At 33.5% G+C, this 20214-nt stretch overlaps 1 protein-coding gene across 2 annotated transcripts; it reads right to left on the reverse strand.

Moving 5' to 3' along the window:
* Positions 1–1194: 1194 nt before the first annotated feature.
* Positions 1195–18194, reverse strand: LOC126686868 (uncharacterized). 2 transcript variants are annotated; one of them, XM_050381143.2, is made up of 22 exons: positions 18088–18187; positions 17692–17935; positions 17137–17199; positions 15660–16003; positions 15490–15586; positions 15298–15375; positions 15117–15176; positions 14910–15014; positions 13903–14013; positions 10169–10210; positions 9910–10014; positions 9639–9823; positions 6818–7086; positions 6606–6721; positions 6434–6476; positions 6249–6340; positions 5714–5762; positions 4963–5033; positions 4685–4804; positions 3095–3195; positions 2459–2504; positions 1195–1476 (listed from the first exon to the last, which is right to left on the reverse strand). In XM_050381143.2, exons 2-22 carry the CDS (start codon positions 17890–17892, stop codon positions 1426–1428), a joined length of 2349 nt encoding a protein of 782 aa, XP_050237100.1. In that variant the 5' UTR covers positions 17893–17935; positions 18088–18187; the 3' UTR covers positions 1195–1425. The 2 variants fall into 2 exon arrangements, with proteins under 2 accessions (XP_050237100.1, XP_050237101.1); XM_050381144.2 differs by having other exon boundaries at positions 15660–16000; positions 17692–18194.
* Between the last annotated feature and the right edge of the window lie 2020 nt (positions 18195–20214).

Below are 20214 nucleotides of genomic sequence, written 5' to 3' on the forward strand. Positions count from 1 at the left end.
AAATAAACCATTAACTATTTATTTTGTACGTCATTGATCTTTTTATAAACGGAATTTGAAGCGTGTAACCAAATGTTTATAACACTGTTAAATATTTCATATACTATCATGTGGCATCAATAGAGATGCATAATTTCACTTAATCGGATTTGGATGTTTTTCCGGCAAAAATATGAGTGATAAAAATGAATTTGGATATTTAGATTAGAGTTAGGACCTAGGTCAAAAAGAATTGGTGGATCGTGTTTGTGTCATGTTGATCTATTATGTTTACAATGAGGATTAACACAAACACAACTCATTTAACTAATTGTTTTCAAGGCTAACATGACACATATTTTAAATGGATAACATGACATGACACGACCAATACGTTAAGATATACAGACTAGATGTATTAAGAAGTTAATTAAATTAGACAACGTGACTAATATGTTAGACTATGGGTGTAAAAATGGATTGGTGAATAGTATTCACCTCATGTCATCTACTAAATTTCGTCATAAAAAGACATGTGTACAAAATAAATAGTCAAAGAAATATTTAAATGCAAAATATTTATTAAGGACCAAGTAAAATAAAAGCTACTAATACAAAGATTTCAAGGTGAATTTAGCCTAAATATTTAATGACCTCACTCGCATTTGATTACGCACTCCAATCTTCATCCATAGAAAGACTAGAGTACAAAATAGATAATTAAAGGATTACTTAAATGTAAATTGTTTGCTAGAAATTAACTGAAATAAGAATTAATGCTTCAGAATGTATTTAGCCTATTATTTTCAAAATTCTTGAAAAAGCAAGCAATTGAATTAAGAATTTGTAAATAAGATCATTAGTATGGACCCTACTAAGGTCATTGACTTCTTCAATAGAAGATAACTTCAAAGTTGTTCTTGACCAAAAAAAATAAAATTATTTTTATTAACATTATCTTTGATATGGATTTTATCATATTTCCTCAAAATACCAACAGAGGAGACAGTTGCTCCTCTACGTAGTATTCCCACCAATATTAAGTTTAAACAAGTCATATTTTAGAAACTTGAATTATGCTTCAATATATTTTCCACTATGATTCTTTAAAAACTAACAATTCTTTTATTTAAGACATTTATTTTTATCCAATTGCCATATCTTGTGGAAAACATGATAAGGCGTTCTCGCAATTAAAATCTGAATAAGCAATAATTTTGTAAAACCACCTTCAAGCTTTATACTCATGAGCTTCAACTATATGAATAAGCTACTTCGAATTTACTATAGATGGACTATAACTACACGCAATGAAACGGAACACCCAAAAAATTACAAGCATTCTTAATACAATACACGCGCAGACGAAATGACCTACTCGATGTACCTTCAACACCAAATACATATATGCTACATTCCCAAGCTGGACCGTTTAAAAAATGTCCTTCACTTGTGAAAGAATAGACTCTTTTTCTTTCCTTTCCTTCTTTCAATAGCCTGCAATGCCAAACAAAATCTTAGACGCTACTTTTATAGATAAAATTTTAAATAGCAATGCACATCAATGTAATTTCAAGCAACATAAATAGTTAAAAGACGCTATTTTACAGGAAAACTGCAAAACTACCCAAAAAAGAACCCCATAAGTTTCAAATATACGCTGTAATCCAAAAGAAATATCATCTTTAACTCTGTTAGGGACCGTAGAGGACTTCAAGAGGGGAATTCCATAACCTGTCAAACCCAGGTTTCTTTGTAACTAGACATACATAGGATAGACATACACCGAATAATCTCTCTTTCTGTTATACTTGCAAGAAAAATGAATGCAGGGATATTTGGATCCTACACCATATAATCTGCAATTCCAACTGCAATTTCCTTACTGCACCAAAGCACATCACTGCAATCTAAGATTTTTCTATTTCAAAACGGAAACTACAAGATTCTATCACTGATGCATCATACAAGCCCTTATATATTAAGGCTTAACCCATACAGAGGCCCCTGCACTTTATCAATTTTGTTCAGAAAGTCCTTGCCTCGAAAATGTTACTTTCCCGGTCTCACTACTTGTCATTTCGCGATTTTCATGACCTTTTCTGTGTTTTTCCGGTCCCTCTACTTACAATTTTTTATTGCTCTAGTCATCAAAAAGGGCATGAAAATCGCAAAATGACAAGGACCAGAAAAATAACATTTTCGAGAGAGGGGCCTTCTAAACAAAAATGATAAAGTGCCATATGGGTTTGGCCATATATTAACTGTTATGCTGCATGAGTCAAAAGCAGCACGTACAAGGACCCTACCATCTGTATTGTTGGACGCGGGAAAGAACAGAACTAATTTATGCTCCTCCCAAAAGCAGCATAATAAAATTATTCCAAATGCAAGTAGTAAAAAAATTGAAGGTAACAAAATCCATGTCATTTGAACTAAAAAAGCAAAAAGATACTAAAGGCAAAGTAAACCAATTTACCCTTATGATAAACAATCTCAAGGTGATCACAATGGTGTCTCTTGAACTGAAAAATGAGAGAAATTAAGGAAAAATTAGTTTAAGAATAATTAAACCCTAACACAAAATACTTAAAGATCAGAAATTAGCACTCTAGAAGCAGATAGGCATTTAAAAAAGTCCAAATGACTAAAAAAGGCCAAACCTTTCATGAAAGTTCCACAAAAGTCCAAACCTTTCAATTTTATCTGTATAGTCCTGATATATAAGTTTCATTTCAATAATGTTCAACTACGCGATTTTGCTAATGTGGCGCCTATGTGGTGCTGATTGGCATGCTACACATCAGCGCCGCATAAGCAAAATCGCGTAGTTGGATATAATTGAAACGAAATCCAGCATTTCAGGACAAATTGGATAAAATTGAAGGTTTGGACTTTTATGAAACTTTCATGAAAGGTTTGGTCCTTTTTAGTCATTTGGCCTTTAAAAAAATGCGATAAACTAAGCAATCTTTCTGAAACCCTAAACCCTTTCAAATCACTGTTCCCACATATTCCATTATAATCAAGGAGTTTCAGTTGAGAATTCTAGTTATTTACAGGATTTTAGATAGTAGTTAACCTTCCAATAAATAAAAAAACCATCAAAACTCACCAGCTGATATCCATTGAGTGATCTTCAGCACGTAAGAGATGCTGAACACTATTAGAACTGGTAACGATAAGTTCTGTAGGCTGTGCATATGGGATTGAAACCTTAAGAAAACAAAAAATATATATTAATCAGACAAGCAGCAACATATGATAATATGGATGTATAAACTGGCAAAAAATAGGACCGTAAATTATAACCACATTGTCTGCATAGCAAAAAAAATAGGCACTACATTTCATGTATTGACACGGTAAATGTTCTGTTTAGCCACTCTGGAATGCGAGCACTACAATTTACCAGATCCTCTTCCATAAACATTACACTTTTGCTGAAAAAGGATCAATGAACAATATGTTCGCATTGACAAATAATGAAAGAGCGAGTAAGCCTGAAAAAGAAGAAATTTAACTTAAACAGTGATTAAGCCTGAAAAAGAAGAAATTTAACTTAAACAGTGATTTTTCTTTCTGTTGAAGATCAGAAGGGTAATACTAGCAACTCAACAGCCTACATTACTCTTAATTGAAGTGGAAAGCAACTCCGCCTTCCACTGTCTTATTTCATTAGAATTCCAATGTAGACAAAAACAATTGTGCTGCCTTTCTAACAGTTTTTTCCTCCCCAGTCCCCAATAATTTTCCCATGATAACTACTTTAACTCCCATTCTTCACATTTTCAATGAAAACAAAGGTGTGTATCAAGGTACATAGACCTTCAAGTTTTTGTTTTAATCTAACACTAGTCATCCCTCCCATCTCCTATGCTCAAAACTCCTTTTAAGTGAAAGCAGCTAATAATGAACTCTTCAATTGCTCCGACTTTTAAAGTTCGCAACACAAATTACATTTTCTCCATTCTATGCGGCTAAGGTTACATTTCCAAAAGGATTACAGATGCTAAAATTTAATCACCGTGCTTGCCTCCTCACTACAATAACTTGGACAATTTAGTTTCCCAAACTTTTCATCCTCATACTTATGTGAATATATCTCAATTATCCTCATCCATGCTCCCTCAACTTATGATAAATGGAAGTCACTTTAACTATTTCCAAATATGAACTCGATTATTAATTGGTTCTTCTTGCATGTGCTGAATTTGTTTCATAAAAATGTTCATTTTATACAGCACAAGGTGAACCATAATAACCAATCAAATTCCGAGGTTATTAGATATCCCCTTCAGATGAATGGAGATCTAACAGTCAGATGTTCCATACCGGGACATGGTTATATGCAGACTCAATTAAACTTCTAGACAAGCAAAAATAGAGAACCAGTTTTAGGGAAAATTTGACAAGGCAAGTTACACGTAAATCCAGCTGTGAAGTGCGAATTATAAGTCAAAATTAAGTACTCAAATAGGCAGCATTTTCTTTTGCTTTGAAGGAAACCATGTCTATCGAGACAGATAAAGTGGAGTAAATAATTTTTTTTGCCAGCCACATCAAACCTCCAAACATAATTCTTTATAAACATTGAAGACTAATAAGAACTTCAAAAGCATTCTAGAACACAACATAATAGTAACGACCATGATTGAAGAAGTCCCTGAAAATTCAACAGAAAGAGAATAAACAAGGAACATACAATTGTGTTTGGAGAAAACTTCTCATTGGCTACAACACCACTGGATCCACTGCACTTGATACTGTAACCGTCTCGCTTAATTGTTAAAGTAGCTGGTTCCCATATGCTAATATATCCGGACTGTAACATAAAATGGACAAGTAATACTAAATATGCTACTTCTTGGAACTAAAAATAATAAAATGAGATCACTAGTAGAAAAGAATATCACAAGGAAATAGAAAGGAAAAGGTAAATATATATATACACTAGAACAATTCTCTGCCAAGAGGTCATACCGATAAGGATACTCTATACGAAATATGACCACTATAAAGAGTTCTCTCAATATGGGTCTGCATTTCAGGATCTGTCAACAAAGACAACAAAGTTTCAACACTTTACCTCTAAAGCAAAAAATTAATCCTTCAAGCAGTAAAAATGAGGGAAACATTAAAGTGCAGAGCTGAAAATTCCAAAATACTAAATTGAAGAGTGTCTGTGTATGCGCGGGGGGAGGAGAGGGAGAGAAAGATGGCAAGTCATTCATTTACGCCCTGTGATCCGCTTAGAGCTGATCATTTAATGTAACATGCATAATTGTAACAAATGTCAGAAACTTTCTTTCCTGAGTTATGGAGTAGTGTACACCCAAAAACCATCAATGATCATGGAAACAACTACAAGATTCTTCACATTTCACATTGAAAATAAAAAGAAAAGAAAAGAAATTGTCCACATGTTAGAAAGAAGAACTAAGGTCAATAAGGGGCTATTACAACTGACATGCCAGATACTAAGAAACAGCCCAAACAAATAGCAGTAACTTTAGTAAAGAATGATTTGATGACCAAGTTCACATTTTATTACAATTTTTTTAACTCAAAATTAGACCTATTAGAAAGGAGAAGGTAAGGAGGAGGCTGCTATAACTGTTATCCAGACGATATTCTGAAAGTCATCATCAAACACATTGGCAGTATAGATATGAAATTTTTTGTTCAGAACAGATGTAGCAATTCATATAAAAGTAACAACAAAATTACTCACCACAAACTATTTTTCTGTGCTCATTTGCAAACACCTTTACAAGCTCTCCCTGGACAAATTTGAAAAAGAAGAAACACTGCTATTAAAATTCACACTATAACATATACTGCTATATAAGTCCTCTTCTAAGTTAAACACTTTTGATGTACATATTAATTTCATGTGTCACACCTATCCAATTTATCCAACGGGACAAGACCACATTCCTAACTAAGTACAGAGCATACAGCATTATGATGTTGATTCATTGACATAGCTCAACTCAACATCAAGAAATTAATATCATACTTGCAACCTATGTATATTAGATGGTATTCCGATCAGCATGTGCAGATAATCATGAATATTGCAATGATGTTTTAACTTTGCAAGTTGTAAGGGAAAAAAAACAATTGCTCAATGCAACAACAGTGTAGATTGATGATTTTCTACAAGAACATGGAAGCACAAAAGGAACAATGGAGAAGAAAAATGCATACAATGGACTATGAAACAGTAATTACATGAGCTACTAATCCATAGGCGAGATTAATACCTTGCGCTTCCTGTCATCTAGAGGCTGGACTTCTATAGCAAGGTGAGTATTAACATCATCAGCAGTGACAAGATAATTTGGTTGTTTTGCCCCTGTAATCACCACATTCTTCTTTTCTTGAAAACAGTTCTTAGGAATGTGAAAAAAAAAAGAAAAAAAAGTAGAAAAGAGAAGCCAAAAATCACCATCAATATATTCAACAGATCCATCTTCCAAATGCCGTACCCACTAATAGAGAAACAAAGAACGAAATAATGTAAATAACAATACATGGTTAATGCAGCCAGACATGTTCCAGGCACTCCAAATTTCAACCAAAAAGGCTGATGAATGAGACAGAAGTAAGTTGAAACAAACCTCAAAATTACAACTGGTTGTTCCATGGATAGAGTACCCACATGCCTTGAGTTCTCGTCCAGGAAATGCTTCGCCTGATATTTGCAGATCCTGAATTGCTGGCAATGGATCCTCCCCTGGAAACGAAAATAAATCCAATTTGGACTATCCCAGATTATTGCTTTAACAAAAACAGAGGCACAAAATGGAACGATTGCCAAGTTTTAACTCACCCTCTGAAAAGGAAGAAGGTGTTTCTTCAAGAACAGGCGGTAGGTAAGGTGTATAAGAAGAGCTAGTATCATCAAGGGGAGTGATTCCCCAGTTAGCAGAAGGTTCTCTCTCATTTTGTTGTCCATCTCCATCCAGATCATCGATTTCATTGTTGCTAACAGGGTCACGGAATTTGACTTGTTTACTAGAGGTTTCTTCGCCATAATGTACATGTGCATCAGCCCCGGAACCTGCAAACTGTCCCGGTGCATCATGAACCACAGGGTTCCTGGAAAACAGCAACATATGGGATCATGATGACAGGTAGAAGACAAAAAAATATGAAAATAAATCATTCACTTAAAGTTATACTACACAATTTCTAGACATTCACAGCTTACTCTGCTTGGAAATTTTAACAATGACTATTACAAACACCAAAACTATAGGTTAGCCGAAATAGCTGCTATCTCCAAGATTGTCTTGAAAATCATAGAACATGTAAGAACAACATGGACACTAGTTTTACATAATGCACAGTCATCTATTTGTTCTGCCTTAAAATGACAATTGCAAAGACTCATAAGCAATGACATTATTTCTACACAGCACTTCTAGGAAAAGAGAAAAAACAATAAAGAAATAACATTATTGCCTTTTGATGTACAGGTAAAAGCTTAACACTAATATCAACATAGAGTCAGCCACTGAGCAATCCATGATAATCAATCACCTTATAGTAAATTACATCGCTCCCACATAAATATTTGCTTTGGTTGAGATCATGTAACTTGTTCCGCCATTGAGGGGCAGCTTTGCAGTGCTTACAGCTGAAATTGAGTTTAAACGTTCTTTCCACTGTATTCCATGGATTTACTTGTCAGCCTATGGAAGACTATCAACAGTAACAAGGATAATTTGTTTGAAAGATCCATTTGTTCCACTTTAAATTAACTTGATTCTCAAAAGCATTTTCTCAGATAATGGCTTATTTGCTGTAATGCGGTAGCAAGACAGAAAATCACTTGAAATACTTTCCAGATTTAATTCTTTTTTGTTCATGTATGTATTCTCACTTTAGCATCGTTGCAAACAACCGTCACCACAGAGATTTCAGCTGCACTTCGCAACTAAAATCTTAACTTTGAACCCCTCACTAGAAATGAGTACACAAATATCTACAATGTCTGAAAATATTGCCCGATGTCTAAGCCCTAAGATGGCTGAGACCACAACCCCGTCCCCCTTTCCTCCACCTTTTTTTTTTGATGAATTTCCTCCACCTTTAAAAGCCTCATTAAGCCACCATAATCATTCCTTCCTCAAACATATACAAAACCACTTATCATAATTTAAGAAACTTCTATCAGATCAAGGTCCAAAAATTTCAACAACTATTTCAAATGCTCAGTAACATAGAACCATAGATCAAACATAAACGATAAAATGTTACAGAGGCCAAACTACCATTTAAATTTCTAAAAGGACCCATATTCATAGAGCCTTAGCCCACCATTCCACTAAGATGGGTCGAGAGGCAACTCCACACATATTTTTCCTTCAAATTTATGCCTTCTGGATGAACCAGCAATCCAATTTTACAGACCACCGCCACCAATCCAGCTTATACCACATGGTTGACTAATTAAAACGAAAAGGAGCTGAGAAGTATGAAAAAAGATTATGAAATAAAGGAGCAGGAAAATCATCCCACCGACTCCATCTTTCCTGGATATGGTTGAACCTCGAAGCAGTTATTAAGATGTGCCAGTTCAACCGGCTCAACCGCTGGTATGACCAGGTTGAGTACGTTATATATAAATAATTATCGACATGATTAATGGTCCAACCGGTTCAACCGCCAAGTTGGACCAGATTTCTAGGTTATAGGGTCAGTTGGACGGGAAAGCTGGCTGGTTCCCGGTTCAACCAGCTAGTCCAGTCTGGTTTTTGATCACTGCCTTGAAGGTCCACACGTTCCTTACTTTTCCTTCAGTAATTGAACACCTCAAACAAACACCAGATAATGGTTTTATGTTTCTTCCACAAGAAAATAGCGTGCAACCTGTCCTAGCAATATAGTCGCCAAGCATTTAACTCATCTTCTCACTATAATTAGTCTAGCAGTCCAAACTTCCTCATCCATATGATCTAATCTTTTATCAGCTCACACAGCATCTACCTAGGCTGCTAGATAACTCAAATCTAACCTTTCCATGTGCATTAAATTTCAGAAATTATGTAAAATCTCCAAAAAAATCCAATAGTATCAAATCCTTATCAGCCCTAGTGCAGTAATTTTATGGCAGCCAGTTTTCAAGAATACACCCAATAACAAGTATCACGCACAAGCTAATAAAATCTACCTATGAGTTTGCACCTACAACTCAGATTAAACGTCAGTCCTCATAACTCGTGATGCCCTTCCTAATTCTCCATGAAAGAAGATAAATACTCAATTTCAGAGACGCAACACCTCAGGTAAATCTTTCTATATTTTTTTCATACCCTTAATTACTGAAAAAAGAAAAACATTTTAGTCCTTGGTGAAAATTAGATTGGTTGTCTTATAAAATGGTTCAAATTCAATATGAATCAAGAAACCGATAGCAACAAGAATTCTACATCTTAATTGGAAGGTAAGCTTAGATAGTTATTTTGATATTTCAGATTCAAAACAGTTATGCATCATAAACTAACTTGACACTTTTAGACAAATTAATCATGATCATGCATATACGATATGACCAACATAAGAATTTATGAAAACAGAACCCACCAACAAATGAAGATGGTTGTAATTTGAACATTCAGAAGCAGTCTCCATTTGACCAGGCTCACCTGCTTGCAAGAGGTGAATGTCTCCCCACATCATCTGCTTCCATATTATTTGCACTAGCACTACCCATACGCCTCTGATGATGACTCAGTAAATCCCATTCAGTTGTCTGCGTGTCAGGAGAAGCCATTGGAATATTTCCATGGGCATACGTTGGCTGTGACACCAATTCAAGTCCATTTTTGTTCTGGCGAAAAAATAACAAAAAGTAAAGAGAACTGCCGTAGTGCATACTGCATAGGAAAAAAGGAAGACAAGGCATGCCAAAATTACCAATTCTACACCAGTGGAATGAGAAGGTGACTGAGACGCAGCATTTGATTGATTCACATCTGAACGCCAAGGCGCCAATTGATACTGGGATTCCTTGAGTTTAGACTGCAATATGGTAAACACGATAATCAGCAGACTACGGAATTGACAAGCAATGCAACATAATACTTTAAATTAGTAAAACAAAAATAAACTTAGCTACAAAATAGATGGACAAGCATGAAAAATTAAGTGGCAACCTCAAAAGGGCATGGCATACCTCAGTTTGAAGGAGCTTCTCTTGGAGATGTCTGAATAGAACCTGCACCAGAAGACCTCAGCATTAAAGAGACAAACATTTTATAACAGAAAAGACAAAGAAAAAAATTGAAATTACACATTTGAATATGCTTAACCATAATGATCTCTAATTTAAATATTTTTCTCCACATTTTATCTCGAGCAGGTCCAACTTAGCAACAAGAGCGTAGCTCGACCAGAGAATCACTCCATGATAACATTGTGATCTCTCAACACTCGTAATGTGGTCCCAAACAGGCCAAGGCCCAAATGATAAGGAACCAAATGAAAATGAAAAGCATGATGACGCCATTGACAAGGTATTCACATTTTCTCAAGAAGAAAATCCCACCGAAAACTTGTGAAGTTCCACGCATGTCCCTCAATCACCAATTACATTCCCAGATTACATAACCTATAAACAGAAAAACTAAGCCTAAGAATAACCTGTGGTTGCACGCGAACATTCTGCTAATTAATTCTCATCAAAAGTCTAGACCCTATATTGAAGGGATCAATGCTCTTGAAAGGGATATGGGATTTTGTTCTAGAATTACGGTCACTCGCATTATTTTATAGTCCTTGTGAATTTGTAGAAGGATAATGCAATAATATTTAATTTTTTTTGGGTTCTGAATCAATAAAGACAGAAAAATCTCAATGTTGGACTAGACTGAAAAATGATAATATTTGCTTGGACACAGAGCTTCAGTTTTGTGGAACAGAGCAGCAACATGCTTAAAATTTGCAACCATAAGCATCACCATTCTAATAATAAAATTTGCAAATCAGTAATAAAGGAAAATTCAGCAGTCAATGCCATGTGCTTATAAATTAGAAGAAAACAAATGCAACCAAACATTGCTCACAACATGTGAGGCAATATCCCAGCCAAATGAACTGCTATGCCATTTCTGATAGCATATTCAAGCAAACAGATAAAAAAAACATATCATAGAAAATGCAAGATACATATTGAACACAACAGCCATCTTACAACAAGCAACTCTAAACATCCATAATGATGCTTAAAAAAAAGCAGGATTCAAAAGGCAAAAAATATAAAGCATCAAAAAAATATGTTTAATATGAGGTTGACCGAATGAATTCCACGGAAAAAACAGCTTGAATGCAGATGTTCTCCGCATTTTAATTACATAGTTATCTCAAATGAAGTCCGGCATGCATTAAGTCTCTCGCCAAAGAGTTTGCATTAAAGTTGCAGTTGACACAAGTCAACGTCAGTTTCAATCTCACATCTAGCTAAATCCCCAAAGATGAAGTTCAGGGTTGGAAGGCAAAGGAAAAAAAAGTTATGCTCGAAGTTGGGTGAGGTACTGAGGGGATTAGAAAGAGAGAGAGAGAGAGAGCAACAATGTTCTGTTTCTCAATGTACCATTACACTCGCCTATTATAATCTCCTCCGAGTAAGCACAAGGAATTTAAAAAAAAAAATCGCAGTTTGTTTAAACTTCATTCAATTCAACTAATCCTTCATGTCAAGCTAGTTGGAGCCCCATACCAATTTTAAAAGTCCATTCTCTGCGATTATTGCAATTTGGTTACAGAAAAAAACAAATTATGAAGGACAAAACATCGTCCTATAAAGGCCAAAAGCAGCTAAAAATCATCAGGAAGAGTAAAGTAACACTCTAAATCAAGCGAAGATTAATTCCCCCCTGAAAGCTTTTGAAGCATAAGCCTATAAAGAACATAAAGAAACAATCTAGTTCCACAGCAATTTCAAATCTGATTTTTGAATATGTTTAAACTCATGTTCATCCAAATGCTCCATATTCCATAAAACTCGCCTCAAAAATTACAAAAAGAAAATCAAAAAAAAAATGAAAGCAATGTAAAACGGAATAATCCTAGAGAGAAACTCTCTCCATGTGAACCAAGGAAAGCCTCTTGAGAATATGAACATGTTCAATACTTCCCATTTTGTCTAAAAAGACTATCCCAAATTGCCATCGAAAATTGATGCAGGATTAAAATTATGAAAATAGGAATTCAATTTTTAATTACGGAATTAAGAGTTTTTCAGCTAAAATGAAACTATTTTAAATCTTTTCCTATTCGATTATCAGTTAGTTTATGCTTTTAGTTTTGGATTTCTGATTCTAGCAAATTTAGGATATAAAATAGATCAAAGTTAGGATTGCTTTAGTATATATAAATTTGTGGGGCTTGAATTCTTTTATTTTGTCTTTAAAGGATAAATAAAATGATAGCAAGTTTGCTATTTCAAATTGTGCTAATTCAATTCACCAAATCCCTTAGGTGTGATTGCCTTGGACCCCTTTTAGTGTAATTTTTTAGACAATTCTACCTTATCGTTGTTTTTCCATACAAATTTTATGAGCTTCCACAAGCTTACTCATAGGCAGCTTGCCTTCGAAGTCTGGCCAGTATCAAACATTCATCCTTAGGAGAACCACAAGGCTAAAAATGTGCCTTTAACAGGACTGGAACAGCAGTTTCTCAAATTTCATTGACCGAATCAAAATAATTGTCAATGTCATAACTAAAGGGAGCATAATGTGAATATACATCTATAAATGGTGAGGGAAAAGGGCTCGCAAGGAACTCAACAAAGATATTAAATGCACAAAAACACAGGACACTATATGAGAAGCACATGGGGGCACTTCATCATTCGCAAAATAAACTCCATGCACACTTACAGAGAATTTGAAAATGTTTGTGCACTCCCAATGTCCTTGCCTACAAATAAAACTCACTCACTAAATAAGTCAAAAGCGAGTTACATTTTAAAAAAATTGAAGCCTGAAACAGTAGATCTAAGTAGACAAGAAGTACAAAATAATAATGTCCAACCTCACTAGCAAAAGGAAGACAAGTGTCCAAATCCCAAACTCCAAACCACCCGCTAGGAGTCTATTCGGAATTTTGATAGATTTGCCAAAGCATAAAAACACACTCTTTCAAATCTATGTTTTAAAAGTACAAATCTAAAATCCCCAATTATAAGCTTTTGTTAAATGGTTACAAAATCTAAAAGCAATTTTGTAGTACAAACTCAAAACCAAATGAGCACTAAAATCAAAGCAGACTGTCTAAAAAATGAGCATCCCTAACAACTTCATAAATAAAAAAGCAAATGCATAAAATGTCTTCACGTCCATTGAACTAAAACTGAAACATTACCCTAAGAGCCAAACCAGTTTCTTTTTCAACCCTCAGTTCACAAGATTGTGGACTTTTGATATGAACACCATAGCAGTACCAAAAAGTTAGGCACATACATGTGGATACATGCATATCACAACGTTAAGAATGGACGTAGTTCCTAACATAATTTTAGACACAATCGTCTGATTTTTAATGCAATATTAGAGCTACAGCTAAGACTAAGTAAAGGGCTTTAGAATTGAGCCAGTCTTGGCCTACTGAAGGTAAGCCATTCAAAGGCTTCAGCCAATATCGGACTATGCCAAGCCCAACTTTGCTGGAATATTATCTTAAATAAAAGAAGGTACAAGATTTAAGTAAAAAACATTTATAAAGAAACATACAAATGACGTGGGAACAGATTGTATCTAAACAATATTCATTTCAACAATATAAGCACATACTAACTCGCAAACTGCAAGTGCTAACAGTCAGTTGATTACATACCAACAAGACAAAATTTATGAACACAGAAGCAAATAGTATGCCAGAATATAACATGAAAAACAATATACTGACCCTAACATTGCTAACAATCGACTGAGCGTCTGGAACTGGTGGCTGCAAAGAATACTCGGCAAGAAGAGGCAGCAAAGATGACACAAATGTTGATCTTTCTTGCTGCGCAGCCTGAGATAACAAAAGATAGATTTCAAATTCCCATCTGGAATGATTTAAGGGATAATTAAAATATGGCTCAAAAGAGAATGGAACATAATTAGCATATAATTAGCAGCTTAATTCAAGAAAATGAACTCATAGTTCCATCTATGGCATGATTTTACAAAAGATGGCCCATAAAAGATGCTTCCTGATAAAAGCAGTTTTTTGTTGAGAAATGGTTAAGCAGAGAGAACAGAATTGCTTTGGTGGCTAGTTCCATTGAGTAGACATTACTTTACACTTGGCAAAACCCCATTTTTAAGGTGCATTTGTTGAAGAAAGGGAAAAAGAGTATCCCATAAATTATTATGCACTCAATCACTAATTTGGTAACAAATGGAAGAAAGAAAAAGTTCAGATGGCCTCTCTCTCTCCCTCTTTTCTTTTTCTTCCACTACTAAATTAACGGAAGGGGCAGAAATGACATGAAAGTGATGAAACTATATTTTTTAAGACTCCTATGTTAGTTGAAGTACCTCTTCTACTATTGATAATCCTTCTAGCTTTCAATTATATAGCTCAACATATTTATAATTACCAACACATTACACAATATTTATAGTCATCTAATTAATTATTGATGTATCACATTTCTACTCATTTATTAATAAGTACTTAAAATATCATTATCAAACATTATAACTGTCACTCTCAACCTTTGCTTTTAGCCTCTTTACCAAACACAGCCTTATAAATAAAAATTGTTTTTTTATGAAGGTAGAAATCGACTACTGCAGTCTCAGGCGTTAATAATTAGATGTTTAATTCCTCCACATTAAAGTGGGCCTCCAATTCTAAAAATTAGGCAGCAGAATTTCCAGTACGCATAGTGAAATAAGCCCACCAACAATATCAACACAAACCTGCAATTCATATGTCAAACGAATATTTTCTTCAATTATGTCTTGTCTATATGAGAGCGCTTTTGATGCAGCATCTACAAGGTCCTGCTGCTGCTGATCAAAGGCCTGTAGCAAGAAGTTCGATGGGTTAAAAAACTAGGAAAGGAACAAGAAGAAAGGAAGAGTAAAGGCTTTAAAAGTATGAACAGAAAAAAAATTCCTGCCTACCAGACGCATATAAGCAATGCGCTTTTCGAGGACAGATTTTTCGTTGCGTATTTGTGATTCCTATCAACAAAGGTTCCATATCAGGCTCTTCAATTGGCATAGCTTTACATAAACTACATACAAACAAAAAGGTAAACATATATATCTTAAAACTAATCGAGTTTTGTTTGTGTTGCTCCACCTTCACAGAATAGTCAGCAAGATGTTTCCGTAACTGCAAAATCTCTTCTTCATGATCCCTAATCTTGAGACTAAAATCCTGTAGAAGTGCAAGTACAGTTCATGAAGTGGAATACACTTGCAATAGATGCATATGTGCACCAATTTATATATGTAATACATACACATAAAGAGGCCCTTAAGAAGGAAATACCTGTTTCCAAAGGCCACTCGAGTTATTTACTTCAGCCATTTGCATTAGCCCATGTCCAGACAAATTGAGTTGTGAATCATCTCCTTCACTATGATACCTAGGAGAAACATGCAAAATTACATAAAATCGTGCGCGTCCTTCACTAGAACAACTTATTAATTGCAAATTACCTCCTTGGAGAGAGCGATGTTGTAGATGGTGAAGAGAACTGAGAGAAACCGGCAGTATCTACAGGTGTCTGTGATCCAGGAAGTACCTTCAATGTCCCGTTTATCTTGCTGCTGATAGAGTGGCTTTCCATGCGACTCTTTATGGAAGGATCCTCATTATTATACCTCGAATCTTGGTGGAGAACGAGTGAACTGGGTGGATCTACAGCAGCAGTAGTGCTGATGCTTGTAACTTTATCTTCAAGGTCACCAACAGAAGAAGCTGATTGACGAACTTTGTAAGGACCACGACCCCGCTCATTCGGAGGATGAGATCTTTGGTCCTCTGATCCATCTATTTTCTGCTAAATGACAAAATCAATGATAGTATGAAAACATTCACGAACGAGGAACAACTGTTTCATGAAGATTACTACTTAAATCCATTGGACATACACATCGTAAAAGGACATAGCTGTAAATAACAAGAATGGTGAAACCTCCGGTATGGCAGCTAAAAGTCATTAGCTCCTAAGCAAAGGTTCTTAATGTAGCAAAAGGCATATCTGTCAAAATCTAGTAACAGTTGAATAATTGGATATCAGGACCTATTGTGTTGATTTCTTTTTCATATTTTCGTTTTATCACTTGCAAATATTTTAACTTTAGATACATCAGTACTCCCAAATTAGATACCACTGCCACCAATAATTCACCACCCCATCCCCAAACCCAGTCCCAGTCACTACAAATCCAAACCCTAAACAAATAAATATAAAATTGAAAAAGAACCAAATCACAATTGAACGTCTGAAATTAATATTATTAGCTCTAGAGTGAAGCCTTAAGATTGATTGCATATTCGACCAATAATCATACTCTAAAATTAAAGTGGAAAACATTTAAGCATAATTTGGCTCTAGATGTTTATGTTTTTCTTCACAAATTATGTATCAAGTCCAACTCCAAGTAAGTCTATATGCCTTCGTTTAGATTAAAGTCATGGTATCTATTAAATAATCAATTCATCTAAAAACTTTAACTGTTAGGTGAAACTCCAATTATAATTTTACTATCTTTTATATATACCCCTACATGTAAATACTCATTGAGTTTGAAGCCTAACAAACACATACTCCTTATCTTGAGCTCAAACAGTTAATTAACTAAATGAGAGTTGTCGAGCATCAAACTCTAGGCCTTTCGATTTTAAAGGTTATGATATGTTAAATAATCAATTCATCTACAAGTTGTTGGGTAAAACTCTATACTAAACATGTGCATTAACCTGTTTAAAAGTAATTCATTTTTGCATGCCAAGTATCTTGAAAGCATAACAACATGCTTAAGCAGCAAAACTAAATGCAGTTGATAACAACTCTCTCTGAAGAAAAGTGTAGAAAAAATACTGCATAAATCATATACCAGTGTAACAAGGCTATACTTTCAGTCGGCAAATAGAGAATTGGACGGAAAATTAATAAAAACAAATACGTACATATTTTTCAAGTTCCTGAACTTTCCTCTGTAGTTCAGTCCTTAATCGGGTGTTCTCTTCTACCTGAGAAAGTATAATGCAAAACGAAAATATCACAAGCAAGGCACTATGTAAGTTATACAAGCCAAAATTAAGAAAAACAAATTCTAAACAACCAATAAGAGTGAATTTTCCCAACAAATACCCATCCATCTTTGGGACCAAAGTTCTCTAATATTAATTAAATCCTAATATAGTCAAATATCGTGTTTGAAAAGTGATAGTTCCTAATCATAACTGGCATGATTATCCAAAAGTTCAATTCAATTCAATGTCTTGAAAATGAAATACTCCAAACAAGTATATAAGCATAACCTAAGTAGATACATTCACCAACAGCAAAATCAAATCCGAAAAGACATTAATTAACATCAAAACACAAAATACAACTGATCTAATAAAATAAGTTTGGCAGTTTCAGTGTGGCAGTATGCAATATTTTAATTCAATAAACACAAACATATCCCTAACAACAGCTTCTACGACATTAAATTAAACGTAAAATGGCGAAATTACCTGTTGTCGAATTGTCGCCTCGGCAGCTTCTACAGCTTTCATAACCTGAAACAAGCTATCATTATTATTGTTATTGTTATTGTTCGTAACAGCAGCACCGGAAGTGCTTCCGTTGTTGCTATTTTCAGCTGAATCACCCAAAGATAATCCGGACATCTTATTCACCAATAATTTGCCTTCATAGCCACCGTTCTCCATCATCGTCCAAATTCACATCAATTGCGAAATGAAACAGACCTAAAACCTAATTTTGAAGGAATAATTTCAGAAAAAATAGATTAATAAGTGATATATCCATCGATTAAAATGGTGAGAAGAACTAAAAATGCAATTTCTGAAACCCTAGGAAGAAATTCTAAATCGGAGACGGATAGACAGGGACAAGAGAGAAATTACTAGAAATTTCTTGTGTTTTTTTATGTCTTTGTCTATAATAATGTGTGTGTAAGGAACGGGGCGCGTGGTGATGATGGTGATAAGTATTTTTAAGGAGACGAAGAAGAAGAAGACGATGATGATCACTATTATTAATTATTAATGTTAGGCAAAACCCATTATGAGTCCTTATATTTCGTATTTTTATCTATTTAGTGCCTAACGATTAATTTTGATTTTAATAGTTTTATTTAATTTTATTATTGTTATCTAAAAACTATAGCTACAATCATCTTGAATCCAAAAAACAAAAGCTACAACTATCTAATTATGGCTTATAATTATTGATGGCTCTTATAAGGTTCACTTCACTTAGGGTTTAAGATTCATTACTCAAAATATCTCACATTTGAATTCATTTTATTTATATCTCAATCTAAAGTCAATTTTGATATAATATTAATAATTAATTTTCTACTGTAGTTAATTATTTATAATTTTCTAATAAAAGTCAAAAAGTTTATTTATTTTAATTATTTATCAAAATCATACCAAACTTAATATTTTTTTAAAGGTTAGAATATGAATAAAATAATCAAAAAACTTGATTTATTTTTAAGTGATTTTGCCTAAAATTAGTTATGTGTATTAACAGCAGCATATGAAACATTTAATAGTACAAATAGAAATTACAAACATTTTGAGTGATATTCATTCGATGCAAAAAAAAGTAATTTTGCAAAATATTAATATTTATGAAAGTAATGTTATCTTATTTTATCAAAATTTATACTCATGTATACTTTGCACATCGACTATATAGCTTTTAATTTATTTATATATAACTGAAAAAATTTATTTTACAATTTCATATAACATCAATTGAATGGTACTAATTGAGCTTTGTTTATGTTGCTCCTCCTTCACAAAATATTGACATGTAACTAAATTTTCACCGTTGTTTGATTCACACATGTAACTTAATATTGTATCATGCACCCTCATTTGGTTGAAGGGTCAAAGAATAAAAAATAAATATGTAGAACCAATAATATCAAAAATTAAATAGTGGGAACTAATTAAATAAAATACACAAAGTACATGGACTTAGAACGGATTTAAGCCTTATCATTATTTTCTTTTCATTTCTTAGTTTGTACTTCTTCCTTTGCTAAGCGGATGATGATCATCACCTATGTTGTTTTAATTATTTATTTATTAATTTATCATTTATTAATCTGTAGTCATTATTACATTAGTTCATAATTTTATTATTTTGAGAAGAAAAAAAGTTTGGGAAGAAAATTGTGACGCGGAGGATTTGATTATTTGTTGGCTCTCAAATGGGAAAATGTGCAAATATACTTTTAATGTATTGGTCTTGAAGACTTGAACAATAAGTTTTTTAGATATACTAACTTTTTCAAAAGTAAAATTATATAAATGAAAAATTCAAAAATACTGTTAATGACAATTTTATAATTAAAAAAACACATAATCTACATAAATTGATATAATAACTCATAAAGATATTCAATTAATAATAAATTCTACAAATTAGAAGTTAATAGAGTTAAAATACAATAAATAATTCATACAATTTAAAAATTCATAAAATAGTTAAACATTCATTTTTAAATTAGACATTCCTAAATAGTTATACTTAAAAAATTAAATAAAAATATAATTTATAGTCAAAACTTCATTGATCCTCCATATTATATAGATAATTGATGTTTAGATACTTAAAAACAATATTAGGGTGAAAAATGAATATGAATATTTTTAGGCTTAATTACTTAAAAACCACCCACCTTGAACTTTTTTTTCGTTTATACCCTGACCTAGGAAAAAATTCATTATGTTTCACCTCTACCCCGAGGCACTAAATTAATCTTTTTTCATTTAAAAAAAAGTTTTAAATAATCCTTACTTTTGAATATTTTTAAAGATGAAGTATTTCTTTGTATTTTTTTTAATAGAGAAAAGTATAAATAATCCTTATATTTAGTTGTTTTCAATAAATCATCTTCTTTTTTTGAAATTTAGGATATAGGTGAAACATAAACACATACGTCAGGGTATAAATGAATTTTTTTTTACATCAGGCTATAAACGAAAAAAAAATTCAAGGTGGGTGGTTTTTAA

Source organism: Mercurialis annua, linkage group LG6 (assembly GCF_937616625.2).
Source record: "Mercurialis annua linkage group LG6, ddMerAnnu1.2, whole genome shotgun sequence".
NCBI lineage: Eukaryota > Viridiplantae > Streptophyta > Magnoliopsida > Malpighiales > Euphorbiaceae > Mercurialis > Mercurialis annua.

Bases quoted from the DNA above. Each gene is read 5' to 3' on its own strand.
- LOC126686868 (XM_050381143.2), bottom strand. From the start codon at position 17,892: ATGATGGAGAACGGTGGCTATGAAGGCAAATTATTGGTGAATAAGATG. The intron at 7,087-9,638 runs GTGAGCCTGGTC...GCTGTTTTCCAG, and splicing joins CATTCACCTCTTGCAAGCAG to GAACCCTGTGGTTCATGATG. The intron at 6,341-6,433 runs GTGATTTTTGGC...TGGTGATTACAG, and splicing joins ATCTGTTGAATATATTGATG to GGGCAAAACAACCAAATTAT.